The 27,285-nt window shown below is 46.1% G+C and overlaps 1 protein-coding gene across 5 annotated transcripts in view; it reads right to left on the bottom strand.

Annotated features, from left to right (window-relative positions):
• Positions 1-249: 249 nt before the first annotated feature.
• The window catches only part of SERTAD2 (SERTA domain containing 2), a 78,412-nt gene continuing 51,376 nt past the window's right edge, over positions 250-27,285 (bottom strand). The window contains exons 2-4 of one of the 5 annotated variants that reach the window (XM_032683282.1): positions 23,432-23,546; positions 21,224-21,378; positions 250-4,319 (exon numbers count right to left, since the gene is read on the bottom strand). In XM_032683282.1, the coding sequence (XP_032539173.1) occupies positions 3,371-4,315 (945 nt within the window). In that variant the 5' untranslated portion in view covers positions 4,316-4,319; positions 21,224-21,378; positions 23,432-23,546 and the 3' untranslated portion in view covers positions 250-3,370. Of the gene's footprint in view, positions 4,320-20,017; positions 20,286-20,416; positions 20,770-21,223; positions 21,379-23,431; positions 23,547-27,285 lie in introns of those variants that run through there. The other 4 variants (XM_032683283.1, XM_032683284.1, XM_032683285.1 and 1 more) reach the window with 4 other exon arrangements.

Genomic DNA, 27,285 nt, shown 5'->3' on the forward strand with positions numbered 1-27,285 from the left:
TTGTAGCGTGCCAAGGGAGGCCCCCTTCAGGAAGCTGATGGGGGTAGGAGCCTGATTAGGACTAATTTTGAACTTAAAACTGTCCCTCCTCCATACCTTTTTTGCATATTTCAAACAACCAGACCCATATTAGAAAAAGAGTGTAGGGAAAAAAATAATCCTGTGATCCATGCATATCCTGACTGGAACTCAGTTCATTCTTTCTGAATCTGGCTCCCATACCCTTTTTCATACAGATTTACATTCCTACAAGAGGATACATTCCTACCATACATTCTGTACATGTTACAATCCAGATGTTGTTAGCTTCACAATAAAATAAATATATTTACAGAAGAAAAAAAAAGAATAAATAATTTATGAAAAAAATCACTTCAAATCCAAAGTTCTTTTATTCTGCTCCCATCTTGTCACTTCATTGCACGTTAATGTCTATCTCCATCCCTGGTGTAGGTCTCAGAGAAATTCCATGCATGGCTGCTGGAAAGGCAGGACCACGGCAAAGGCCAAACTAGAGACAGCCAGTGACTGTGCAGGGAGAAAGTCACAACCAAGCCCTTCCTGTCCTGGCCTGCACCAGCCTTCCCAACCTTTTGCTGAGTCTCATAAGTCTCAAGTATGTTTCTGTCCTACAGGATTCCTGTAAGGATTCTGCCACAGGACATGTGCTTCAGCACCAAGGAGCCACAGACATCGTCCAAGTGGTGAAGTGGATTCAGAGCTTTGTGGATACAAAACCTTCAACTAACCCCACTTAACACAGGTCTCCAAAAATGGCATTGATGGGAGCTTTTGCCTTTGTGGTATTTGTTTAATTATGTTACTGTGTAAATATGTAACCCCCCCCCAAAAATGGCAGCTCCAGCATACTGCAAACCAGTTTTTAACCACGGCAAGGCAAGCGCCTACCAAGCTACCACGTGAAACTGGTGGTGTTACAGGTCTGTGCAGATAACACCCCTGTCTAAGGCGTTCCCAGGTACCAGAAGGGCAGAATCAGGCAGGGCTGTTGGTTCTCCCACAAGGGCCGAGGACTGTGGCTGAGCAAGGGCCAGGTGTGAGCCAAAACTGTCCCTCCTCCTTCCCCACCCCTCCCTTCCCGTGGTCCCTCAAGCTACACTTGGTCAATGGTTTTCTGTTTGAAGCAATAACTTATTTTCTTTTTAGGCTGCGTAAGGAAATACTGCAAATCCATCAGCATCCCAGTGCATCACCCAGTTCAGCTTGGGAAAAAAGAAGAAAGCAAACCCACCCCCTCAGCCAGTGCCCCCCCTCTCCTCCCCCAGCCCCACGTCTCACCCTGGGAGCCAGAAGCACGTTTTGCAGCTCTACACAATGCATTTCATTTCCATTAGGAGTTCCTTCATTGCAAAAACGTATTTGCTTTTATCCTGTGTCTGTGTGCATATCTACGTTACATCTATCTATATACTAATAAATATATATGGCCTGTTTTAAAGTGCCAATTTATAATAAAAAGCCGCCTCCTTAAAAGGCAGGCAAGACCCAATTTCTTCCATGACAAGAAGGGAGCAGAACTGACTGAATATTGCCAAATGACGTAAAACATAATTTAAAATTTCTTAAATAAATATAAAAGTTATTCCTAAAGAAGCCATAGGCATGTCAACAATACAGGTTGTAACCGGCACTCAACAACTAAAGTACCATTGGAAAACTAAAATGCCATAGCAACTTCAGCAATAGGCATGATACATTGCAAACATTTTTTTTCTTTTTAAATTAAATGTACACCACAATGAACTTAAAAAAAAAAAAAACAAAAAACCGAAGCTATTGGTGCAGTAAGGAGAAGACTTCTCAGGTGTTACGGGGAAGGGGACCATGCATAGAAAGCTGTGTCTGTATATTCGTTGTAAAACGGGTCTATAAAGTGTAAAGCAGGTAACACAGTTGATACAAGAACCCAACTCTATACGAGATGCCAAGTGATGTCACACGACTGGCTCCAGTTTCAACAGCAATGGATATTAAAGCAAGTCCATCCAGTGCAGGTACGAGATGAGCTTCACTGCAGTAATACTGAAGTTGCCTTTTTTCAGCACTTAGCACAGTGAGGTGGGAGAGGGGAGGAGAAATGCTCCAAGAAAGGGCGGGCGGGCACGCTCAGCCCCACTCTCCCGCCCGTGCCCGTCAGTCAGGAGGATTTCCGGGAGAGGTTGGCTCTCGGTGGGCGATGGGCACGTTGCTCCCTGCCAAAACCGTTCCCAGGAGCTTCAGGTGAGGGAGTGCTGATGTGCCGCCGTGTTGAGGCTCCGTGTCCGGTGGGATGGATGCCCTGGCACAGGGACGCGGGCGGGCCTGGGGACAGCCCGGTGCCGGGGCGGGAGCTGCGGCCACAGCAGCGCTCAGGGACCTCTTTGGGGGAAGTTCCACAACTGTTTCCTGCCAACTGCTTCACATACGTGTTGGAAAAGGACATGGCTCTAAGTTTCAGGAATCACAGTAGCGCGCAGTGGGTACAGCAGGGAGCAAACACTTGTGAAACTCCGAGAGAAGCAGCTCCCAGCCCTTTCTTAAAGCACTTTTTTTTTTGTTTGCATTCAGGGAAACCGACTGCAGGCTTATTTGATCCAATTTTCTCTTTGCACCATACACATATAAAACATTACAACTCTGTATAAAAGTACAAGTGGTTCTTGTACATCTGAATTATGCAGGAACTATGTGAGCAAATCCTATCAAAATAGCTATTTTTTGTGTGTATAAACAGCATTTGTTTTTAGAAAAAACAATATCATAAACTGCAGAATCTGTACAAAAATATAAAATAAATTTGGGCAGCAGTTTCTAAACAGCCATGTAAATGCAACACTTAAAGAGGAGCAGGTTAATGCCTCCAAAAGGCTGAATTGCTAAAGTCAACCTATACAGGGCTAAAATGGTATTGAGATTATCTAAATAATAAAATTTTTTACCTCTTGCAATAAAACTTATAGAAAAAATAGACAAGTATGCACATGCAATTTACAGCTTTCCCCAACATAATCCTTGTGCTTAGCTTTCACCTTTTTTTTTCCTTTTTTTTTTTTTTGTAATAACATAACATTGTCTACAATACATATTCTTTCCTATACCAGGATATTCGGTCTTCCTTGAGGAACCACTTTAAAAAAAATACATTAGAAGTGGTCATACATGGATGAAGGCACTCCAACTCTGCTCGAAGCAAAAACTAGTGTGATCCTTTTCTTTTCAAAAAAGGCAAGCAAGGATGCATGCACAGTGCTGTGAATTGGGGCTGGGAGGAACTATGGAAATACTACCAAGTGTATATACTGGTACTTAAAATAAAAAAACAAAAACAAAAACAAAAAAAAACCCAAGAAGTTGCTATATTTCTAATATTTTAAGACCCAACAAGCACCTCCATGATGTGATCCAGTTCTGTGAGATCCATTTTGAAAGGCTGATTTGGAGTTACTGGCTGACTGCTGTACGGAGCGAGAGTTTTTAGGAGCTCATCTGCTGAGACAGGAGCCATTTTTGAGGCAGCCCCCGTGGCAGACGTGCAGGGGTCAAAATCATACATGGACGTATCAATGTCAGCGAACAGAATGTCATCCAGGGTCAAGTCTGTGAGGAAACCTGTGGAAGCTGTGATCTCAAAGTTGCCGGGTAGAGAGTCCATGAGTTTGGATTCAGCCGTTCTGCTCTCCGGGAGGCCCTCGGGCTTGTGGATGTTGGACTCGCTGGGATGGGCTTTAGAGTCATCGGCTGCTGTTTCGGCTGCTACTGCCTCTGCGGAGGTAGGTGCTGGACAAAGCTCCTCGATTTCGTCCAAGGCTGAGGAGAAGCTGTCCTTTACTGGTTGGAGAGCGGGAGGTGGTGGTTTCGTCGGACCATCGTGCTGGACAGTCGGGGAAGTGCAAAAAGTGTCGTCCTCGAGCAAAGAGGCTGGGGTGAGGCAGGATTCCAGGGGCATAGTGCTTACGAAGTCAGTGGGGAGCAGGGGCTGGGAGGCGAGGTGGCTGAACGCCGGCTGGGCCTCGCGGAAGTTGTCGCTGAGAGGGTCGGCAGGCTGGGAAGCGGTCACAAACATGGGCCTCAAGCTGCCTTCTTGTTTGAGTTCTTCCTGGATTCGCCTCAACATGTTGTTAATTAAAACTGTCTTTTGCAAGCTTGGCTCGGTTAATGGCCTGTGGTTATAAAGTTTCATAAGGGAAATGTTGAAGATAGTCTGACGCTGTAAGGTGTAAGACACCTTAGAGGGACCGTCAGTGGGAGACACCACTTTGCCTTCCAACCCATCTTCATGCTCGTCAAACTTCCGCTTTCCTCCTTTCCCCAACATATATCTGAAAGGAAAGAGAGGAGACCCATGAAGACAGCAAAGCCCAGAGCCACACTGTCCACACAAATAACTCAGTCTTGGCCCACAGCAGCGTGATGAGGAAGCAGAAGCTGCCTTAATGCAGTGCCCTGGTCCATCCTGTTTCGGTGTGGCTATGCTGGTAAATTCCAAGCAGGGATTCAAATAGCATCCCTAATACTCAAGATCTTGCATGTTTGGCAGCAAATTTCCCTCTTGCATACATTATGGTCCCCAAATATCTGCACAGAGGTGCACAGGCTACAGAAACTTTAAATGTTTCTTTACATTTCCTGACCGATGCAGTGCTATGCCTGGGAATACAAACTTAGAGCACCAAGGTTCTTACAATGAATTTCCTTTATTATTCAAAAGCTTGCTCACAGGGGAAGGGAAGCAAGGCTCAAGCAATTGTATATTAAGAGAAACCTTTCCAGAGAAGTTGGGAGATCCAGCCCTTTGGTACACCAGGATATACGCATATGGGTTTATTTAACTGATTGCCTAAGGACTGAACAACCAGAGCAGGAAATGCAGTTATTGCACTCAGAATTAGATAAATTACAGATAAAGAAGAAGATCTGTCAAGTCTTTTAGTCTAATCCCCAGCATCACTCTCTGCACTACACTCTGCTGTTGGTCAGATGGCAGATTTTGAAGGAAACAAAGGGGATTTTACCAAATTTCCCCCGCCTTGTAAATAATTTCTGAGCTAAGATTAAGTAGGGCAGTTCAATCCCCAGTGCTATCTCTTCCAGGATGTTTCACAGCACCTGGAAATGCTCCTCTACACAGCACAGCCCCAACCTCATTTTGTCACCATTATTTTTGTGACATGAAGATCCCCCCAAATGCAGAGGAATGAAGGAATTGCTGTGCTGTGACAACAGCATGACTTGACGTTCTCCTCTCTCATTTTCCCAGGTACAGTGGTGAGGTGCTGGAGCCTTAAACCACTCACTCTTTTAATAGGATCTCAGGCAGCTCCCTGTTCATTTTAACGTGTTTAACATTTTAGCTCTCTGTTTAACAAAACTCTAATAAAATGGCATGAAGATTTCTGCCTTGTTTAAAAAAAAAAAAAAAAAAAGTAGAAGAGGCTTTTCAGCCACAGCTACCCGGAAAGAAGTTGCAACACCAAGACAGATTTTTACCCCAAACCTGACTCCTCTCATATAATGTATCTACCATCTAGGAGACAAAATCTACCTTCCTTATATGAGTATAATTCCCAGTTCTCCCAGTGGGATTGGTGGCTGTGAAACGACTGCACCAGGCAGGTCTACCACCAGTTTGATGGTCATACACCAGTTCTGCAGACAGACAACGTAGGTAAGGACTTACAAACATACCCAAGAATGAATGACAAACATTTAAGAGCAAAGAGTCCTTTGGGAAGCAGGAGAGGGGACAAAAGAAGCCAGAAGAAAAGGGCTTCAGAAAGCATTTGCTGGGTGGTAAATCCAAAATCAGATTGGGTGAAGTGAGCCTCTTCTGGTTAAAAATAAGTCCCAAATCCAGATAATTTTCTAGCATATTATGCAATTAAAAAAAGAAAGGCAGGGGGAGGGAGCAAGCTGAGCAGAGCTGAGGAACAGGTAGGCTGCCATCCAAGCTCCTTGGCCAGCTACCAGCAATTCCCGCGCCTGGAATCTTGGGTGAACAAAACCTCTGAAATTTAGCACTACTGCCGAAGTCTGGTTTTTCTCTGCTCCCTAGTGTCACTTCCACAGACTACTCCAGAGCTGTGTACACAGGTTTGGAGTGTGAGGGGGGGGCTTTGCTGTTCAAATGTTCATGGTGGACACATTTCCTTCCACTTTGGACAGACAGAGCAAGAAAGGGAGGATCAGGCTAGCAAGAATCAAACCCCCTGCCCAATTCCAGCACGTTTTTAAAGCAGCAAGGCGTTAGGAGGAGAGGTAGCAGTTTTCCATCTCTTCCTGCTATCTCCTCCCCCTGAAAAAAGACAGACTCTGTCCTAAAGACATACCAATGCTCGTTCCGCAATACTCTATTTAAAGAAGACGTTTTTAAATGGCTTGGGGACTAGAAGAGTTTTGAAGTTTGTCAGCCTCTGCCAGGAATGTATACAAACATCCACTGTACAAAGCAAACCTTTTCCCCCACGATAAAGAAAACAGCCCAGGTTCCGTTCCCTGCGCTCAGTTATTAATTACTGACAGGCGACATCGGAAGCATTTCGAACGAACCCAATCGAGCACAGAACCCAATCGAGCCCATTTCCACCCAAAAGTGAGGCGCTGGTAGTTCACACATTTTTTTAAGCTGATCAGTTAAGAGTTGTGGCATCATCATTAAGTAAACGCCACGATAACCTCACTACGTCATTTTCCAGGAAGCTCAGAAATTATTCAAGGTTTCCTGTATGTGTGACTGTCAAGCTTTCACACCTCACTCGATCTTCACGTAGCTGGATTCAGAGCTTGCCCTTTTAAAAGATAAAATAGATCAGGCAACTCCCAGCTTCACCTACTAGCTTTTCAGCACAACTTTCAATTTCCTTTTCCCCCACTAATACTCTCTGAGAAGAGGGTTTAACCACTAAAGCACCAAAGCAGGATGCCAGCCTAAGCATGGGGGGTTTATTCCACCGAGGAGGGGGCTCAAATGAGCACTGCTAGACTCTCAGCTTTATAAAGTTTTATTTTATTCCCTTCTCCTCTGGCATGCAAATGGGAATTGTAAAAAACCTTTTCCTCTGGTTTCCATAAGTCACTTTATTCATGCTAAGTGAAGCAAGGAGGCAGTATCTTTTTAGACCAACTGATATTGGTAAAAGCAGACATGCTTGTGGGCTTGCAGGTCTTTCTCTGGTTCTCCATAAAGGAATTACATAGTTTCTGACCATGGGAGCTTAAGACAATGTTGCCTGCTTGTTCTTTACAGTTCTAAACATCTCTTCCCTCCTTCAACCAACAGCATCGCACCTACATTAAAGAGATCAGTTTTGTATGTCTTTAAGACACTGAATACTATTTTTTAAAAAAAGGAAGCTGTACAATACCAGCATTTGATCTGAGTCAGTTCTGTTCATCTCAAAAACTTTGCTCCTAGGCTTCCCAGCCAAAGCTCTTGCTGGGAAAACCAAAATGCCAGACTTGCAGATCAGCTTGACCAAAGATGAGTACAAAATGAGCTAAACCTGCACCATGCCAAGTGTCAAAAGACAGAGATGTCCTACCAAGTCATACAGCCCTAACGGGGGCAGCCAAACAACAGCAACCCACCCAAATGCAAGACTGGGCAGGCAGAGATTAAGGAGCATGTTCGTGGAGGGTCTTTCATGCCTCTATTTTGGCTGAGCACCAACCTCAGCCAGATGTATGTATTTCTGCTGCATTTTCATCCATCCCCTAAACATCACTTTGAGGTCAAGTGTGAAGAGTTGAGACAGGACGTCGCTTTGTTGTTGTTGTTTTAATAAAGGGTGCTGCAGGGTTTTGGTGTGCAACTTTAGTTTTCAATGTTACTTAGGTATGTGGAACCAGAAAGGTGAAGAAAGACAATGAATGGAAAAGCTGCACTTATCTGGGGATTGGGGTGGGGGGAGTTACTTGGAGATCTTCCCCAATATTAATCTACCACTTGGCTCCAGCTCTGGAAGACTCAGAACCAAAAGCTAAACCATTGTTGATGAGAAAGATTCAACGTGCTTTTTTGCCCATTTAGGGTGATTGCACGCGCCTCAGCGCCAGAGAAACCCTAGCATTGTTTGGGAGTTGTCTTTTCTTAATTGAAAAACAAAAGTAATATTTTCTTTTTTTTTTTTTTTCATTTGCATGTCATTTAGCTTCCTTTTATTGGCTCTGCATGCTTTTCAGACAGAGCTGGGAAAAAATGTAGTTGGGGCTCAGCAGAAGAGATAATCAGCCTGGAGCAGATGGTTCTCTGGAGTCGACCATCATCGATTAAACACAGGAAAGCTTGTGCAGTGCCTGCGTCTCTGAGCCCACTTAGTGACGAATCCTTGGCTCTCTGGAGCACAGAGGTACGTGCATGCTGTGAGAGTATTATATTTATTGATTGTGCTTTGGACATTACACCTTGTCACTGCTGGACTATTCCTGAAGTCCTTAACAATCGGGAGTTTGGCGCAGAAAAAAAGCACCAGATATGTAAAAAAATTGAGAGGAAAAGTGATTTGGCTCACCAATAATAAAAACAATCATTAATGTTAATTCTCAAACACTTTTAACAAATAAGTTTTAAATGTCTCTCAAGACTGAGGGCTCTTCTTGGAAATCAATTCTACAATCCACTAGGCTCTCCCTCCTCATCAAGGCAGACAGGAAGGACAAAAAGAAAGAGGAACTGAACCCCAAGAACAACGGAAAAGGGTTTTTAAGAAGTCATATTTCCACTCATAGATTTACGCCACCCTCTTGGTCAGTGTAGAGGATGAACAGCTGAACAGAGTGAGGTTCACTTTTAGAACCAACACCATGTTGCTCAAAAAGCTAAAAGCACCCAATCCCAGAGTCCACGAGCAATCATTCCTCCCCATGCAGCCAAATGCTGAAAGACAGGTGTGAGCCACAGGGGCCTGTGCGAGACGTGGAGTTTGACACAGGACCAGTTTCTGAAATCTTGGGTAATTAAAACCACAGGGGGAAAAAAAGGAGAGAAAAAGAAAATGGCAACTTGGGGAAATTACAATAAAACACTACTTCAGACACGTGCATGAAACTCCCAACAAAAGCCCTCAACACAAAAGCTCCCTATAAAAGCCCCCCAAAATGCTACATGAGAGTACTGAGTTTGCACATTTCATTCCCAAAACAAAGTTTCACATGCCTCAAGTGTAAGTGAACCTCACCAGGGTTTCTCAGTGAATTATGCAAGTGCTTTCTGTGTCACTTCTGGCATATGAAATACAACTTTCCTCTCCTCCATACCTCACTCTTCATCCTTAAGGGTTCCATTGGCTGTATCCTGGCCCGACAGTAGCCAATGAATGTTTTGTTACTGACTTCAGCAGAATCAGGATCTGGCACAGATAGCTACAGGACCAAAATAAAAAGGCCCTTTATGCCAACTGGGTCCAACTGGCAAGACAAGGGCCAGATCCTCTGAGCTAACAGAGTCAGGTTGAGCTGCTGTGAGGTATTTCAGTGCTGCTAGATCCAGCCTGAGGGACCACCTGAACTTGTTACCCACGACTTCAAAGTATTTGTCCCATAAAGTTAGGGACGCAAACCTCTCTCTCCCCATCCCCAAGGTCACAGCAGAGAGAGAGACAGACAGAGAGAGAGAGAGAGAGATATCTCTGGAAGACCCCTCAGTGCAGGACCATGGGCTCACCCACCACAGAATGATGTTCCTTGGCCTGCAGGATCCTGGCAAGGCAGAGCAAACCTGTCCCAGCCTTCTGAGAGCACTGGCATCCTCCTCCCATTCAAAGTTAGAAAGGAAAACAAACTGCAGAGGGGAAGGCCAGTATAAACCTGGCACCACCTCCCAGCCTCACTAAAAAGGAGGAAAGCTGAACAGCCCAGATGACAAGGTTTAACTCCAGGACTGGAGCGAATAAGCAGCATGGACTTTCAGAGGCGACAGCCACAGCACCACAAAAATCACTCCTCCTCGGGGATTTCATCTGTTGACACCGGAGTCTTTAAATCCTGGCACGGCAGCATCCCCGGGAGCTGGGACAGCGTGTACCACGCAGTGCTGCACAGCCACGCTCCCGGTGCTGCAGCTGGCTCACACTGTGTACACACACTGGCCAGGGCTGGGGGGTGGGGAGGGGGGGGGCATCCTTCTTCCTCTACAACAAGGCTGTTCCTCGGGATCTGATGCAGATTTTACTCAGTGGAGTGCACTGCATCCATGTTGCCTGGCTAGAGAGGACTCCTGACAACTGCTGCCTGGTAAGAATTGGGTCTTACGTCACGTGTGAGTTAAAAAACAAATCTCCCAACCCCAGAAGAGAGGTAAGAGGGAATGGAGCTGTGCTGGGGTGTCTGTCCTCACCAGACCCAGGGCTCAGGCATTCCCCATTTACAAGGTTTGTTTTTCCCTGATACATCTTACATTAATTTTGGCTGCCCCAACTGCCTTTTTTTTTTTTTTTTAACTGAGTGAGGTTTAATAAGCACTTACAAAACTCCTTTGGAGTATATAAAAAAATTGGCCTCCTGGGTAGCTCTGTGCTTCCAGAGTACAGGGAATTGTTTTTATGTTTGCAAGCCTTTGCTGCAAGGGTGTCAGTGCCAGCAGTGACTGTGAGTGGCAGGTATTTCTCATGTGTATTTTACAGGGATCCAACTCTTCTCCCATCTCCTGTGGTGGTGGGTAAACCTTGGCTCTTCCAGAAGAAACAGAGAGGCAAGTAAAGCTACTTATCACCTCACTCCTGCATTTAGCAAGAAAGGCAGCTTCCCTCTCCCCACACAGCCATAGACCCCTGCTTTAGACGCCTATGAATGAAGACTGTGCAGAGAGCCAGCTGAGTGACAGGGTCTTCTGTAGTCTCGAGCTAAAAATCAAAATAAGAAGGAAAACCACTGTGGGTGACTCTCAGATGCTAATCTAAGTAGGAATTAGTTAAGGACTGTGCAGGGAGACCTCTAAGCTTCCTCTGTTGACTCCTGTTTGCCAGACTCTCATCTGAGAAGCATCTGAAGTCGTGCAGGTCTCGTGGGGTTTGACTTTGATACTCAGAGCTTGGAGTCCCCAGGTCCCCGAAGGAGTGTCCATGTTAATCAGAAAGTAAGGTGAAGCCTTCCCTAGCAAATAAGCGATGCAATTATAAAGCCAGTCAATAGTGTAACGCCAGCCAATGTGTTCCAGCGATATTTTGAAACTGTAATCTGATCCTACTGTTTCCATCCTCGTGCCTTGCCTGCTCTCCCTTGTTGCATACTGTACTATTTGAGGCCCAGAGGGCAAAGCAAGCTCTTGCTGTTTGTTCGTGATCAGAAACTGCATTTGGAGCGAGAGCTCTGCGTGCGCCGCCCACACCACTTTCTTGATAGTTTCCTTAACTTCCAGCTGCTGAAGCCCTGCTAGAAGGCTCTGCAAAACAATCAAAAAACACAAACTCTGCTCCTGCCTTCAGTTTCCAGCTCCTTTTCAGCGCGCTAAAAAAAGGCAAAGCCGCAGTCTAAGGCGATCTCCGACTCTGTAGTGTGTTAAAGTCTTGCAGGAAACATATGCTTCTATTAAATTGGAAACAGTTTCTAATGCTGTCAGTTTGCTAAATGTAACATGTTCCCCTGGAAGAAGCGGAGCAGTTTTAATGTTTTTGACTAACTGCACACATCCAAACAGAGTATGTCTGATAAAGCTGGAATGGGCTCCAACAAATATAGCTTAGAATAAATTACTGCCTCATTAAGTAATTGTTTGGAAAAAGGACAGCAGGTTTTCTAGATTACAGCCGTGTTATTAAGGGTGTTTATAATATTAGGAATTCTATCAGGGTAGCAGAACTTAATGCAAGTTTAAATCAGAGGAGCACTTGTTAGCTCGTTAAAGCATTAAAGACTACCCTGGCACAACTAGAAGGTGAACAAGACTGCACAGGTTCTGTGCATGGAAAGTTAGCAAGGCACATGCAAACCACTTGAGGCTGAAGGCAAGAGTAAAACCCTCAGCAACTCTGACAATTCCTTTTCAGTACGAAGCAAGAGGGGGGATTTAGATGGGTAACACACTGGGGCTAAAAAACATTTATTCAAAATAGGCTTTATTCATGTACAGGAAGGCAGTTGTCTTTATTGGAAATAAAAAAAAGAACAGGTTTGGATTGCCCAGCAAAAGTAATTTCTGCCTCAAAGATCTCAGAGCCAAAATGTCAATTCTCACATGTTCTGCTTCAGACAGGACTTCCCATGGGCATCCTTACAACAGCACCCAAAAGATGCAAACAAGCCCCCAACCTGCCCTCTTTTGGTCTTGTCCTTAACTGGAAGCTTTATGAAACAAGCCCTCTACGATTCCTAACGCTGCCTCAGCTCTTCACAGGCCTGGTGCAGACACGGTCCTGCTGACCACCAACCCTGGCAGCACCTGCTTTGAGGCACACCAGAGTAGAGGAGTCCCCCCTTCCCAGTACCAGGAGCTGCTTTGTTAAGCTGTAGTTACTGAGGGGAGAGGGATTTTCAACAAGATGGCAAAGCTGCCCTCGCCTTGGGTCACCTCTGTGCCAAATCTTCCCCAGAATGGCTGCACATTCCGTCACAGTGCCCATGCCACCACACAGGAGCCTCCTCCCCAAGGTTCAGCTTAGCTGAGACTTTGGGCTTCAAAGAACCACCAAAAGAAGTCCAGGCGAGGTTATTCTGAAATTTGGGTCTCCATGTGGCAGTGTTAAGGCAGCAGCCAGGCCTGCCAAGTGTGAATCAGGTTCTGTTGTGCTGTGTACACACCGGCTCAGCGGCTCTCTGCCGGTATCAAAAGCTCAAGGACTGGGAGCTGCTTCACACACCTGGGCATCAGCAGCAGGAAATCAGAGCTGCAGTCAAGCAAACCAGGCACAGCACAGCCAGGTCCTCTGACTTTACTACATGATTAGCTGATTATTCAGCAAACTCTGCTTGTTGTCACTCAAAAAATATGCAAGGGCTTCTATGCACAAGCCTCCCTGGGATCGGCCAAGCAGCTCCTCCTGGCTCCACATCACATCACTGTTTCTTTCCCCAAGTGTGGCACTCTGAGTGCTCCTTGCATGGAAGCAGGAGATGCTGTTCTCACGAGCAAGGCCATAGCATGATGAATTCCCCCATCAGTGGACAAGGAGCCATGCCAGAGCCAGTGCACACAGCTCCGTGCCGGGAGAACCAGACCCATCGTCTCTTCCAGAGGTGGAGCAGCAGCAATTAAGATGGCTGTGTACTGCTCCAGGGCCCAATTCAGCCCAGGGCTGACTGCCTTCCACTCCTCCCCACTGCAGAGCCAGCAGGCACTGACCGGCACAGCGAAAGTGCTGGCTAAAAAAGAGACACCACACTTGCAAATTAAATTCAGAAGCAATCTGAAAGAGTTAGAACAGCCACCAGAAAGTGACACAGGCTAGGAAATACCAACACACGCACACACACACACACATACACACACACACACACACACACACACACACATGCACTCCCTTTTCACTGCTAAAATTACACGCCTGTAATGACAAGATGCTACTGGTCAGACTCTGAGGGAGAATGATGAAATAGCCAGCCCGGCTGTACCTCCCTCCTCCCCTGCGCTGTCGCACGGAACAATGGATTACGGCAACGCTGTGTTGCATTGTACAAGACATCTCCATTGGCACGTGCACGTCACGGGCCAGCTGATATTTTTAGCAATTGTAGACCCATCTTCACTGGATGTGCATAATTCCCACAAAGGTTAATGAGGACTGTGTGTGCATCCAAGAGAGACGAGACCCCTTTGTGCATAATAAAGGGAGAGAGAGTTTTTCTCACCTATGTATAATTACTTTGTCTGAATCCTATCACAGCATCTTTTTCCCCAAAGGTACCTTGTTTTTCCCCCTTGTCACAGACCCTTAATAAACACATGGGGGAAAAACAATACCCACACTACTGTGAAAAGAAATGAATGGTTTGCCAAAAAGTAGGTTATTGCTCTGAAAACAGTGTTGAATAAATTATCACAGTCAAACTGAAAAGCAGCGAATGGCAGGAGGGAAGAAGGAGGAAAAAAACCCCCACCTCTGAAGAGATATATACTGCAAAATGCACCATACATCCCCAGAATGACAAGTCATTTTAGCTGCAGATTTTATTTGCTAACCAGTTTCTCACTACTGAGAGTTAGAAGAGGAGAAAAGAAAGGTGTTTCCCTGGAATTTTTTATAGTAGCTATAACAGCATATGAGTTGTTTTCAACATTTTTGCTTAAATGAAATGAACACAGCCCTGTAAACAAGTATATTCTGTGAAATAGCACCCACTCACCCCACAACTTTCTCTTACAGAGGTGAAAAAGCTGTTGAACATTTCTCTACCACCAGTGAAAACAAAACAAACAAAAAAAAGGTAAAGTTTGACATGAAAGTTTGCTAAGATGGTGTTAAATGATGTTAGCACTGATGATAACACTGGCCTTTCAATCCAGTGTACTAAAGCTCTTGCATTTGTTGAAATACAGCATATGTTTTCATGTCCCATGAAGGAGCCTTCTGAAAACTGATTAAAGGGAACTTTGGCCAGCCTTGAACTATTCTCAACCTGTAACAGCTATGAGTTCGAGAGGAAAGACATTCCATTTTTCAAGACACCTGCTTAATTTCACAATAAAAACTGATACACAAAAGTGATGCTCTTTAAAACAGCCACCATGGGATCCATGTAATTTCTATAGTAATTTAAACATTTTCAAGTAAGTCATTTAAGCTTAGACGGGGACACCCTTTAAACAGCATATTTTGACAACATGTGTATTAAATCTGTATTTCGAAGCATGCTTAGTACAGGTCAATTATCACGGAACAAACAAACTTAACCACAAAATAAGCCATTGGAAATTGGGAGTGGAAAACACAGAAGGAGAACAGCTCAGGTAACTGAATGTCCTGGACTTCATACTCAGTCAGGCACAACCCCATTCACCTCGCCCAAGATAGTATTACACTGATTTTCCCCACAATTAAAAGAAAAGTCCTTGCCCAAGCACATATGTACCACATATGTTCCCCTGCCTTCAAGGGGAAGCAGAGCAGGGACAGGAAGCTTGACACTGTGTGTTACACACACAGAAAATATTCTCCTCTCCTCTATTCATTCACAAGTTATTTGTGGAACACTTTACTAGGGGAGGAAGGGGTTGTTTAGAAGAGCCAGTTTTGCCAAACAGATGGGACAGGAGGGTAAGGGGGAGACAGTGAGCCAGATCACAGGAGGGTAACCTAAGCAGGTTATCGTGCCCCTGGGACAGCCAGCAGAAAGTACCTCAATCAGAATCCCTCCGACTGCAGCACAGAGTACAAAAGCCCGGGGCTCTCCTTCAACATAGGGCCAGGCACAAGAACTGACCAGCAACAAAGCACACCATGCCAAAAATGCTGAAATAAAGGGGTTTCTCACACATGAACAGTGGGAAAGCAAAATGTTACCACTGTTTAAAAAAAAAAAAACTAAAAAAAAACCACCAAAAACCCACTGTGGTTTGCACAGAACGCCCGTCTCCTATCTTGATGAAACGTGTATTTTAAGAATACTAAAATGATATGCATGCACGTGTGCATGAACCTACTAAACTCTTCTTCCAAGGGAGAAAAAAGTGCCTGTAAAAACACATGAAAAGTAAAGTTTGTGGAGGCACCGGAAGATGATGATGTATTACTGAATTAGGATTTAAAACTTCATTTTGCAGCTACCTGAAGTTAAGACAAAGCTGCCTTTAGGCATCTCAAACTAGTCAGACCTGCTATAGCAGTTGCACAGTCTGCTTCAAATATGCCCTCCACACTCCTTTCAACCTCCACCCCAACATATATCCGCATAGTTTACCTCCAGTCATGGGTGGTTCTTTCTATAGTGCAGTTCACTCAACCTTATTGCCTGCCTGGCACAACGGAAAGAGTTGTTTTAAGACTAATGTTACAAGGCTACTGTAAGAAACTGTAAGAAAACAGCCATAATAATTGCTACATTTCCATCAAAGGTGAGTCTGTATCAAACAGTACACGGGTTTCTGGAGGGGAATGGAAAATCTGGGATCAAGAAAACAGTTTTAACTGTTACAGATCATCTGAGCATGTTTTAGGGTGAGTTTAGATCTTTCCACCAATTCAGGGTTCCTTTGAAAAGGGAACTTCTTTTTTCTGCTACTTCCATATGCTGCCCAGTTCAAAAAAAAAAAAAATTTTTAAAGAAAACAACCCACATTTGCACTTTTCTCTTCGTATTCTACTATATTAGGAATACAATTTTTATTCTGAATTCACTGGAAACAAGCTGTCAGATGAAATCCAATACATTTTAATGGTGTGAATGCAAAGTAAACAGGCTTTGGCTCCTAATAATTACACAGACTGAGACTCGTGTCATTCAGTGCCACTTAAAATGCAATTCTAGAGTGATATTAAGGAGAAATTCCTCTCTAAGACCACTGCTCTTCAAAATACTGATCATGTTATATAGGTTGTAAACTTCAGTCATTATATGGCAACACCTACCATTTTATGTACCAAACAGGGGAGAATACTGAACCAGGTCCCTCATTTGGAAGGACAGTGGTCTGAACTTGCCTAAAGCAGGACTCTGGGCATGGTTTTACTATTGCTGCAGCAGCCTGAATCCACAGTCATTCTGATGTGGTGGTGGCTGCTGTCTCACCTGAGCCAGCTGAGCCTCCACCCTCAAAGGGACACGTGAAAACCAAAAACTTGCTCTCTAGTGACTTGACAGGGTTTTTTTGGTCCTTTCAAGCCTTCTTGCTCCTAGTCACAACTTCAAGCCCTATCTGAAGATGTACCAATGCCCCTGAAGACTGCCCCAGCTCCCCCTTGGAAATGCCCCTCAAATCAGCTCTTCCCCACCTCGAAAATCCCCTCTGTGCTGGAGGAATCTCCCAGCCAGCACATCTTCACAGCTCCTCCTGGCCACTTTGCAATGACACCCAGCATCTGACACGTTCATCAGGAGCCATAGGTGAAGCAAACGTGGCAGTGCAGTTTCTGTTCTGCACAGTGACACCCCATTTAACACCCTTAAGATAGAGGGCCTGTGACACATCCAGGCCTGTTTCTCCCATTAAACCTCTGCTGTCTCCCAGCCACACATTTGCTTTGGACTTCAGTTTCAGCTTGACTTCAGCACATCAAACAGCAACATTAGCACAGCATTTACAGGGTTTCCTTTCCCCACTTGTGTTGAACAGTTCAGGTACTGTTATCTTATTTTTTGTCACAGTGTTTGCCTTGGTAATGCTGAACAAACCTGAAGCTTCCACTACAGCAAACACAAAAATTGACTGTTTATAGAAGAAATAAAGAACTAACACACTTTGAGGGTCTCTCTCCATTTATAGAAAACAGGCAACCTCTTCACGACAGCACAGCTTCTCTGATTGGTGAAAGTTTAGAAATCAAAAGAAGTGGCAGAAAACATGCAATTATATCCCCCGAAGAAAATGAGTGCTGTACTCAGATTGGCAAACTTCATCTTCCACAAACCATTAATTAGCCGAAGATTCATCAACACTAAAGATCTGTGCTCAGTGCCAACCTGCTTACATTGAAGCTGGACCTTGCTCTCTCCTTTGGAACGCTCCTGATCTTTGGACTTGGTAACTGAAAGCTGCTGTTTCTGGCACTGACTCGGGCGCGTGTGCATGTTAAGGAACCACTGCAACTGGAGCTGCCCCTCATGAGCCACTTACACGTATAAAGCTGAGTTAAAGAAGGTGTCTCTCTTGCTATCCAGCCCCTTATAAGAAGTAGATCACCAGAAGACTACTTACACTTTCAAAGTACTGCATTCTCCTTGTTTGACAGATTACACTTTAAGATGTTACATAAAAGCAAAAATAGTCACAAGTATTTTGGATCACCTGTCTAGTGTTAGCACTGCTAGAGATGAACTGTGCCAGGAGTGCTTTACATCACCGTGAAAAAAGTCAAGAGTTCCTAAAAAAAATGTTTTCCCTATGAAATATTTATTGAAAAAATAAAAGCAGCTAGCGTAAATGATGGCAAAACCCTTCAAACCAGATATCGCATAAAATCTGCTGTACTTCGTGGAGACTAAAACAAAAACAATTTTAGAATATGAAATTTGAGGTTTTCCTCGCTATTAGGACATTATCTCAAACTCCTTGATGCCTCTCAGGCAGGCAACTCAAGCACCTGGAATACTTACTATTTCCACCAAAACACTGCAAGACTCATTATTTCATCTTTCCCATTAAAAAAAAAAAAAGCAGGTGTACAAAGGAATACAACTACAACTTTTAATAAAACAGCACCTACAGATGTATTTAATGCTCTTTAAGACTGCTTCGTCTGCAGACAAAACTTGAAGGACCTATGGCTATCAAGTTTCTTTTCGTTTGCTTTCAATCAGCTTCAGAGGAAAAGAAATCAGCTTGACACAAAAATCAAAGTGGTGTTTTAATATGCACAAAGTCTAGCTCCATTCGTTAGCAGTCCAATCCAGTTCCTGCAGAAAAGGAGTGGGTGGTTTTTGCCACCAACTTATATGGAAGAAGGATCCGTCTGGAAAGGAGGAATATCTCCAGCTGTTATACTAGATGCTGCAATACTAGCCTGGACAATGGAAGTATTCCCAAGGACATGCTCTCAGATACCTGTCTGGCAGCACAAACTGCTAATCCTCCACCTATCTCTACCACCACCACTAGTTCATTACGTTAAATCAGATTCCAAAGATACCACCTTATTATGTAAAAATGTACACATTTTAACTTCAACCAGAGAGGGCTACTTTCAATTTACCCTGCTAAATCAACTGGCTAATTTCTACAGCAAGATAAGTACAAGCAGCAACAATTTTTAAGAAAACACAGTTTTCATTTTTATGGCTTGTTTCACCACGTGAAAGCTTCCTGTGCACTTGGATGCAAACTGAGGTGCCTCTGTCAATTTTGTACCCTGTGAGAAATCCGTAAGACATGGGCACCTTCATTTGTGCAGATGAACCCCTAAAATTATCATAATAAAAAGGCAGAAAGTCTCGTTTCTACTCACACACATAAGCAAATGTTTACTCATTTGAGAGACACAAGCATAAAACTGGTGTTTGGGGTAGCCAAGCCCCCTCCCACCGTTGTTTGAGCAATAGTACGTTCTACGGTGGCCAAATCCAGCACCCACTGACGGCAGCGAGAGTCACCCCGATGACTGCACCAGGCACGAGATGAAAAAGCCTGGACTTTCCTGCTCCCGAGAGCTTTGAATGTGTCTGAACACACGCCGCCACACGCAACAGCTCTGGCGTGCTGCACTGAAGTTCGGGTAAAGAAGCTGACAGCCCCCCCCCCCCCACCGGATGAAGATAAAATGGGCAGATTTGCTTTATTTTACACCGGCAGCAGACCCATAACCGTAAATCAGCCACCAAGGGGCCCACTGGACAGCACACAGTCCCCCTCCTAGATTTTTAACAAAAGTGGCCCTGGGTTTTCCAGCTGTGCTACACAAAATGCAAGAAATGACAGCAGGTAACTGTACTCCTATTTTCATGCTTAAGGAGAACTTATCTTTCCAGATCCCGACACGAGTAAAGCAGCAAACGCTCTAAATCAAAGCGCCATCGCAAAAGACTTTTTTTTCAAGCGCTCACCCACCCTGAAGAAAATCCCCATAAATATATTTTTCGCCAGCGCTTCCGAAAGATGAACCACCCTGCCCACAAAAGCCCCCCCAAACGCCCGTTTCTCGTGCTGGCGGTGCTCCCAAGGAAGACCCATGAGCGCTATCGCTCAGGGAAAAGACAGGCTAATCCCCTGCCCTACCACCAACCCCCGAAAGGGCCAGGCAGCGGGGCCAGCCGGGTCCTGCCCAGCCATATGTCAGCTTTGCCACAGCGGAGTGAAAGTCTCCCCCAGGCCCCTTTAGCCCTCCCGGCACCACGGCACACACTTCTCGGGGTTCCCTGAAGCCCCCGCTCCTGCTGGGAAAGCGGGGCGAGGCTGCAGCCCCCCGGCTCCGGGGGGTCCCCGGCGCACGGGAGAACTTACCGCGGTGGCGCCGCTGCCCTGGCGTCGGATGGAGCCCGGCTCTGGAGAGCACAACCGGCCGCACTATCGCGGCCGGCACGGCCACCTCGATAAAAAAAGTGTATTCCAGCTCCCCGCACCTGCTTCGGCCCGGGATCCCCGCGCATCGGCGGGGAAGGGGGCGTATTTTAAGGGCAACTCCGCCGCTCTCCCCTCCTCTGTTCATCTCAGCACGATTCGCCCCCCCTCCCCCGCGGAGGAGAGAGGGGGAGGATCCCCGCCCCGAGCTCCTCTGCCCGGGCACCAATTTAAAGGTAGAGATAAAACAAGCCCCGATGACTCGGAAAGCCAGAGGGGGGTGTGATGGGGTGTCGCCGTCCCCTGCCTCCCCACCCCCCGCATCCCCCCAGCCCCACTCACCACATGCAGCTCCACCTGAGAACTAAAGCATGGAGAGGGGGAGGTCGGAAACTCTCGCCCTAGAGCAGCTCCATATGTCGCTCCTCGCCGCGCCGCTCCGGGGAGGGGCCGGGTGGGATGCGGAGGAGGAGGAAAAGAGGAGGAGGAGGAGGAGGAAGAGGAGGAGGAGAAGGCAGGAGCAGGCGGCGTGAGGATTTAAGCCTCCGCTCTGCCCCGGCGGCTGCGATCACGCAGCATTATACAATGGAGGAGGAGGAGAAGAAGGAGGGGAAGGAGGAGGAGGAGGAGGCACCAGCCCCGGCTCCCAGCACTTGCCGCCAGCACTGACGACAGGGGCGGCTCCAGCGAGCTCCTCACCCTCCGGACCGCGTCAAAGCTCCGCCTCGGCCCCGGCCTTCCTCCCCCGTCCTCCCTCCCCCCCTCCCCGTTCCTCCTCCTCCCCCGCTCCCTCTCCCGCGGCTCCCCGCGCTGCCCACGCGTGTCCCGGCCCCGGGCGGGCGGCACGGCCCCCGCAGCCGCCGGGGCTTCCCCGGGGAGCGCCGGGCCGGCACAAAGGATGGTGCCAGCGCGCCCCGACCGCAAATATGACAAGTATCCCCGCTATCCGGTGGCGGGGACCCGGCCAGGGGACGGGGCTCGGCCAGCGGGGCTGGCCCCCAGGTTGTCCCGGTACAACCCAAAATTCCCCCCACCATCACCATCACCACCCTCGGTCAGCCCCCGGCTGGGCCAAGCAGAGCTGGGGCTTTGGGGGAGTGGGGATAAAACCCGGAGCGCTCGCGGCCGCCCCCCGCCCCGGCAGCTCACCTGGGAGCCCAGGGAGGCAGCGGCCCCCGTCCGTGGAATCCTCGCTAATTGGGGCTGTGCAGATACCACCGAAGCACAAAAATGAGGCCAAACGGAGATGTTCGAGCGCGTGAAGACTTGGGGGCAGGGGGGGAGCGCTCGGCACCAGGCGCTACCTGGAAAGAAGACGATTATTTTAAGTCACCTCAATGATTGTGTTTCGAAAGGGGCTGTAATCCCAGCCGGCTCTGTTAAAGGCGATTCAAACACCTTAGAGTTTTGGCTGCAACCCCAGCGGCATCTCGCATCATTCCGGTCTTTCATGTTCCACTGAACCGGTTGTGCTTCGGGACAATAAAGCTTTAAGACCTAATATAAAGGCGATTATTAGTCATTAATATCATGACTCGTTTAGGCATTATGCTGAAAACCATCTGTAATGATTTGTGATCAATCAAAATGATGGTCTTGTTAGAAATTAAGTTCAGTTTTCAGTTAGAAAACCGAAAAGGAAAAGAAGGATACTTTTAGAAGGAAGGCTTCCTTAACCTGAAAATTGTATCTAACAAAAATCCACAAAGGAAAAATAAGTCCAAACAATTCAAACAGTGAATCTGCCAAAATAAAATAGATTAAATGATGATTTTATGGATTCTTAAAATTGTAATTGGAAAGATCCCCATCTAACTGATATTCAAACACCAGGCACTTCAAATAATACTCTGCTGAAGTCACTAAAATGGGAGGAAAGGGCATCAGTAAAAACTGAAGTTTTACTCTCCCAGTTTGGAGGCCCGAGCGCACCTTTCCCCTTCCACCAGTGCTATCAGCCATTCCTTTGAGGAGATCCGGGCTCTCTCATCGGATCTCTGCAGCACAGGGGTATAGCCCTGAACCAACCTGCAAAGCAATTCACGAACCATTTACTAAATTTTGACAAGTGATTTGCGAATCGCCCTGGAGCTGGCAAACATTAAAACCAGAATTCCCCCTGGCTGGATACCTTCCAGCAGTAAGGCACTGAAATTTGGTCCTTCTGCTTGGGGGAAACAAGTCTCTTCCCGAAATTGCAACGAGTCATAATAAAATCGCTAAATAAAAGGAAAAGGTTCACCTTCTTCAGGGGCCTGAGTGGCACCTCTGTTCAGCGGGCCTCTGCCTACTCAAAACCCACCAAGAATATCTGTAAAACTTGCAAGTCAGATTCACTGTATTTCAGAGCCACATTCTGCCCTCCTTTACGCCGGATTTGTAACACAGCAGGATCTGGCCTTGCGTAATCGCGCTGTGGATGCACCCAGCTGAGCAGTGCCTGCCTTCCGGAGCTCAAAGTCCGCAGCAGGTTTACAGTCCCCGTGCCTGGGTGTGTGCGCGCTATCACCGGCACCAGAGGCAGGACCACAAACATTTGCTAAATAAGCAGCCCGATATGCACAGCCCTGATCTCGCCGTGTTATACTCGGCAGTAAAAAGCCTGAGCCTGTGTCATCCGAGTTTTAAACGCCTCTGGCTTTGTTAGGTCGCTCCAATTTTACACCAGCACAAGACAAAACTCGCCGCCCCTTCTGTTTCCTACTGTAACTCTCTCAGGCCTTTCTTGGCAGGAGTTTATATTCACGCTGTAACTCAGATTGTTCCTCTGGACACAACTAGTACAACCTGCATCCACACTCAGATGCACTCTCAGCTGAGCATAGGTCACGATGCGGGTCGATAGGAATAGAGCTCCTTCCTACACTCCGCACACAGCAGAAGGCTCCGTCCTGGCGGGACGAGGTTGGGCTACGCAAGGTGAATATTCCTCCTACCGACTGCTCCTCACATGGCCTCGCAGCTGATCTAATGAGACCTTTTCTGGCCAAGAAACTCCACTCTGCAGCTTTGGAGCAACCTGACCAGGAGGTGCCTTCAAGACCCAAATGCAGTTTTGTCTGAACATGTTAGTAAGCACAGAGAAACAGCCTGCAACTGAGCTGCAGAACACTGTGCTAGGAAGTGTGGAGAGGTTTCCAGAGCCTGCAGGAGTGTGGGGGGGAAGTCTGCATGTCTGCAAGGAGGAGCCACCCAAAACACATCCCGTTTCTGAAGGATGCACACAAGGGCTTCCTGGGGAGCAGCAGCGCAGATGTAATTGTGCAGTCATAGGCTTGACACAGGCCCTGCTCACAGATGAAGACAACATGCTAAAAGAGAAGGAACCAGGCTGTGTTCTTCTGCAGCAGTACTGACCTGACGTGGGCTACAGGCATAGTCTAAGTGCAGCGTTGTCTTTGAGCAAGGATGGTCAAAGCCTGTCTGATTGAAGAGGTCAAGTCTCATGAAGATCATTCAAAACCCCTCCTGCCTTGAAGATAAATAAATAAATGAACAGAAATCAAAGACTGGAAAGATTGGGAGGGGGGAAGAGACATGGGCTTCATAGGCAATTCATTAGAAATACTACAGACTGCCAGGTAATCTCTGCCCATCAACACATGTGCTAATTAGGAAAGAGCAGCAAAGTTTGGTGTGCTGGAATGTTGGCATCCCTCACGTTTTTCAAAAAAAGAGGGAGTGAACTGCTTCCTATGTTTCTAATTTCATCCTCGGCCTTTTTCTTTCTAATTGCAGCGCACACAAGTACTATGAGATTTCATCAGGTAATTGTACAACAGAACTTTATTTGCTCCCTGGATATTTTTGCCTTAGTGCACGCAGGAGCTGGCAGGTAAATACCTAATGCTGCCCCCAGAGCAGGCAACTTTTTGCAAATAAAGATCGCCTCAGCACTGGTAACTTGGGAAAAGCTAAACAAAGGGCCTGCCTACAGCCAAAGCTGCTCGTTTGCAGCGCTCAAGCAGCGCTCTCCCCACCAAGCAACGCGGGTCTCCTGGGTAAGAAGGGATCACACTGCATGATTAAATACCACTAGGACCTCGTGCCATCTCCGTTCAGGCCAGCTAAGGGGTCAGTACTGACCCTCCAGAGCAGGGCCCTTCTCATGCAAGGCCCAGCCACAGATAAAAACAAGCTCCTCAGTAAAAAAACCAGGGTGCGGCATTACTGTGGTCTGCACCTGTACACGAGCAGGGAGGGACCCGTGCTTGTGAGCTGGGCTGCTTTCCTTGGGATTTCAATGGCTTTTTTTCCTTTTTTTTTTGCTGGTGCAACTCTTCCACTGTAACAAGGTTGCCCCACACGTCCCAAGGCACACAGGAGTTGGTTAAAACAGAAGGAGGGAATGCTCCACCCCTTCTCACTCCAATTTTAGCTCTCTTTCCCCCTCCCTTCATTTTCTGCTTTAGTTCATGTTTTTCTCCTTTAATGTTTTTGTGGCAGTAGGAGAAACACCGTTCCCTAGAATGCATAATATGCTTAATTATCATTCTCTGTTAGTTCTCTAGGAAAAAAACCCTACAGGAGAAATCAGTTTAATTAATGAGTATGACCAAATGCAGCCTTAGTTCTAATGCAGTATCATATATTATATGTCCAGTTGGGCAGTTGATCTTCTTTGGGTAAAATGAACTGAGATGCAAAAAAACAGGGAGCTCATGAACCAATATTCTGAGTGAAACTACCCCCTTTTTTATAGTTATTCTAAGCTTCCTACAGATTTCAATGACAACGTCAGTTCCCAAATACTGCTTTTGGCTTTGGTAACACAGGATTGGGCCTGTACAGTCTAGTAATAGAAAGCTACTGCTTGGCAGTACCAAGGGTTGTGCCACATGGTAAATTCATTAAGTAATTAAGAAAAAAACAAACAACCCTTAACTCCAAGATAGCTCTCAAATAGCCATGCCTAATAAAAATCCCCAGTGCCTGTGAAGGAGAAGGGTAGTAAGGTTTCTTCTGAAAGTAAGATTTGGTGATTTAGATGCTTTTCAAAAGGGCTACTCTTCACATACTAAATTATTAAGGAAATATTATGGAACAGGATTATCAGGAAAGAAAAAAAAAATGCAGTGTGCATTAGCTGGCTTAGTCAGAGGAGGTTTTGCTGCATTCCTCATGCACGGAGATGACTCCCTCCCTCTGTAATTCCCTGTGCACTCCCAGTTCTCTGGAGACTGTTGGTGTGCATCATCATTGCTCCAGCTGAAAGACTGTCCTCTGACAGGGGTTTGGGCTCCCTACCATTGCTGTATGTCTTCTCACATCTTTTTGCTTTTTTATAAAAATCCATGTTCTTTCCCAAATCCCATTCAGGCTGCATCACCTGCATGATGTACTTCATTTCTGGCCCAGGCCAGACTGTTCACACTGGTGCTGTTTGTACGGCACACAGGCTCCTAAAACAGTCTCCCCTTTCCATTCTTGCTTCTTGTGACACAGTGAATTGTACTCTGCACCGAGCCATGTTTTAAACCATTTTAGGCTGCTTTTCCTTCCCTTTCAGTGCTCACTCTGCAGTCTCTGTCAAAAGCACAAGTCATTCTTTTCTGGAACACTTGGTTACTTTTTTGGAGAGAGGCCTATGCTGATGTCCTGATATTCATCTCATACTGGGGCCAGTGGATTAAGAGGGGAAAAAAATCTGCAGATAAAACCAAAGCCTCTGTTTTACAGCTGAGGAGGGAATACTTCTAATCAAGAAAAAGCACAGAAACGGTGAGGAAAAATACAGAGATGGCCAGTCTTCAGGCCTAATTAACCACTGGTGTAAACAGATGTCTCTGCAATCAAGCCAGAAGACTTCAGGCCACCCACCAGTCTTGAGTACAAACCCAACATGAGCCTGAAAACCTTGACAACATGGGGCTGTCAAACATGCAAGCCACACATGCTTTAATACAGGGGTTGCCACCATGTCCCTTGTGCTGATGGACCACCTGCTCCTCGGTCACCAGGAGAGAGCAGCTCCACTGGTCTGGATTACCGTGTGCGCTGCACGTGCTACAACCCTTTTCCCAAGCAAAGCTGCTCCTACAAAGCTCTACGTGGAGACATAAATTTCTGGAGCACACATGCCCCCTGCACTCTTCTTAAGCACTCTTGAAACCTGAAAGAGGCCTGGTTGCATGGGCAAGTTGGAATACGTTTGGCACTGCTCAACCCTGCCAAAGGCTTGACAGACCAAATGAGGCCACCAGTGCGGTGACTGGAGGCTTCTAGAAGTGGATGTTCCTGCTCAGATTCGTTGCATTAAAGCATTGTACCACAGTAGCAATGAGTTGGGGGCTGGGAGGGCACAACCAAAATGGTGTCGTGGCTACCATGTTGATGTGAAGTGTACATGTACAGTGGCTCAGGGTGCACTGCAATATGTCATGCAGCACTGAAAACCATGTCAACTGGAGTTTAATGTGTTTGTGCTCAGATGCATTACCAGAAAAAAAAAGAAAAAAAGAAGCCAACAACCACCTATTTCAATCCTTATTTACATGAAAACATGAGTTAATACATCAACATCCAAATGAATGCACCCACCTCTAGAGCTGCTTCTGCTGGCTGGAATACAGCCTGTAGAGCATATTAATGCTCCTACACAGTTTGGGGGCTTGGGCCTCTTGTTTGAAACTAGTTTCTGCAGCTTCTTAGAGCCTCTAGATTCAAGGAATGCTTAACAAATAAGATAGAGGCATTTTCAAAGTAATTCAAATTTGCAATGATAAATCCTTCCTCTGACTGTCCCAGGTGCAAAATTCTTTACAGACAATGTTTATCTGTGCTCCTTTCAGACAGAGGTTTCTGAGGGTCTAATTTTAAGTAAACAGTGAGTGACCTACACCACTTCTTTAAAGAAAAAAACAAAAAGCCAAAACCAACAAACCCCAATAAAACAGAAGTTGAATCTGCAGGGCCAAATTTAGAAGAGGAAGAAAAAAAAAAAAAGAGCTGGCAAAAAACCTAGCACAAGAACATCAAATGTAGCAGCATAAACTCCCACTGCCATTCTGTTCCTCTACAAATAATGGAAGACCATATAGAACTGAACTCATTGAGTCAGTGCAGTGAATGCACAAGTCGTTTTAACCCTTCACAAAATGTGTTATTTCGTAGATTGTGTGCAAAGAGGAGATTAAAAAAAAAAAGACTGAATGAGTACATCAGATGCTTTTAGTGACTATGCCTGTGGTAATGATTCATTTTGTCTCTCT

Source organism: Chiroxiphia lanceolata, chromosome 3, assembly GCF_009829145.1.
Source record: "Chiroxiphia lanceolata isolate bChiLan1 chromosome 3, bChiLan1.pri, whole genome shotgun sequence".
NCBI lineage: Eukaryota > Metazoa > Chordata > Aves > Passeriformes > Pipridae > Chiroxiphia > Chiroxiphia lanceolata.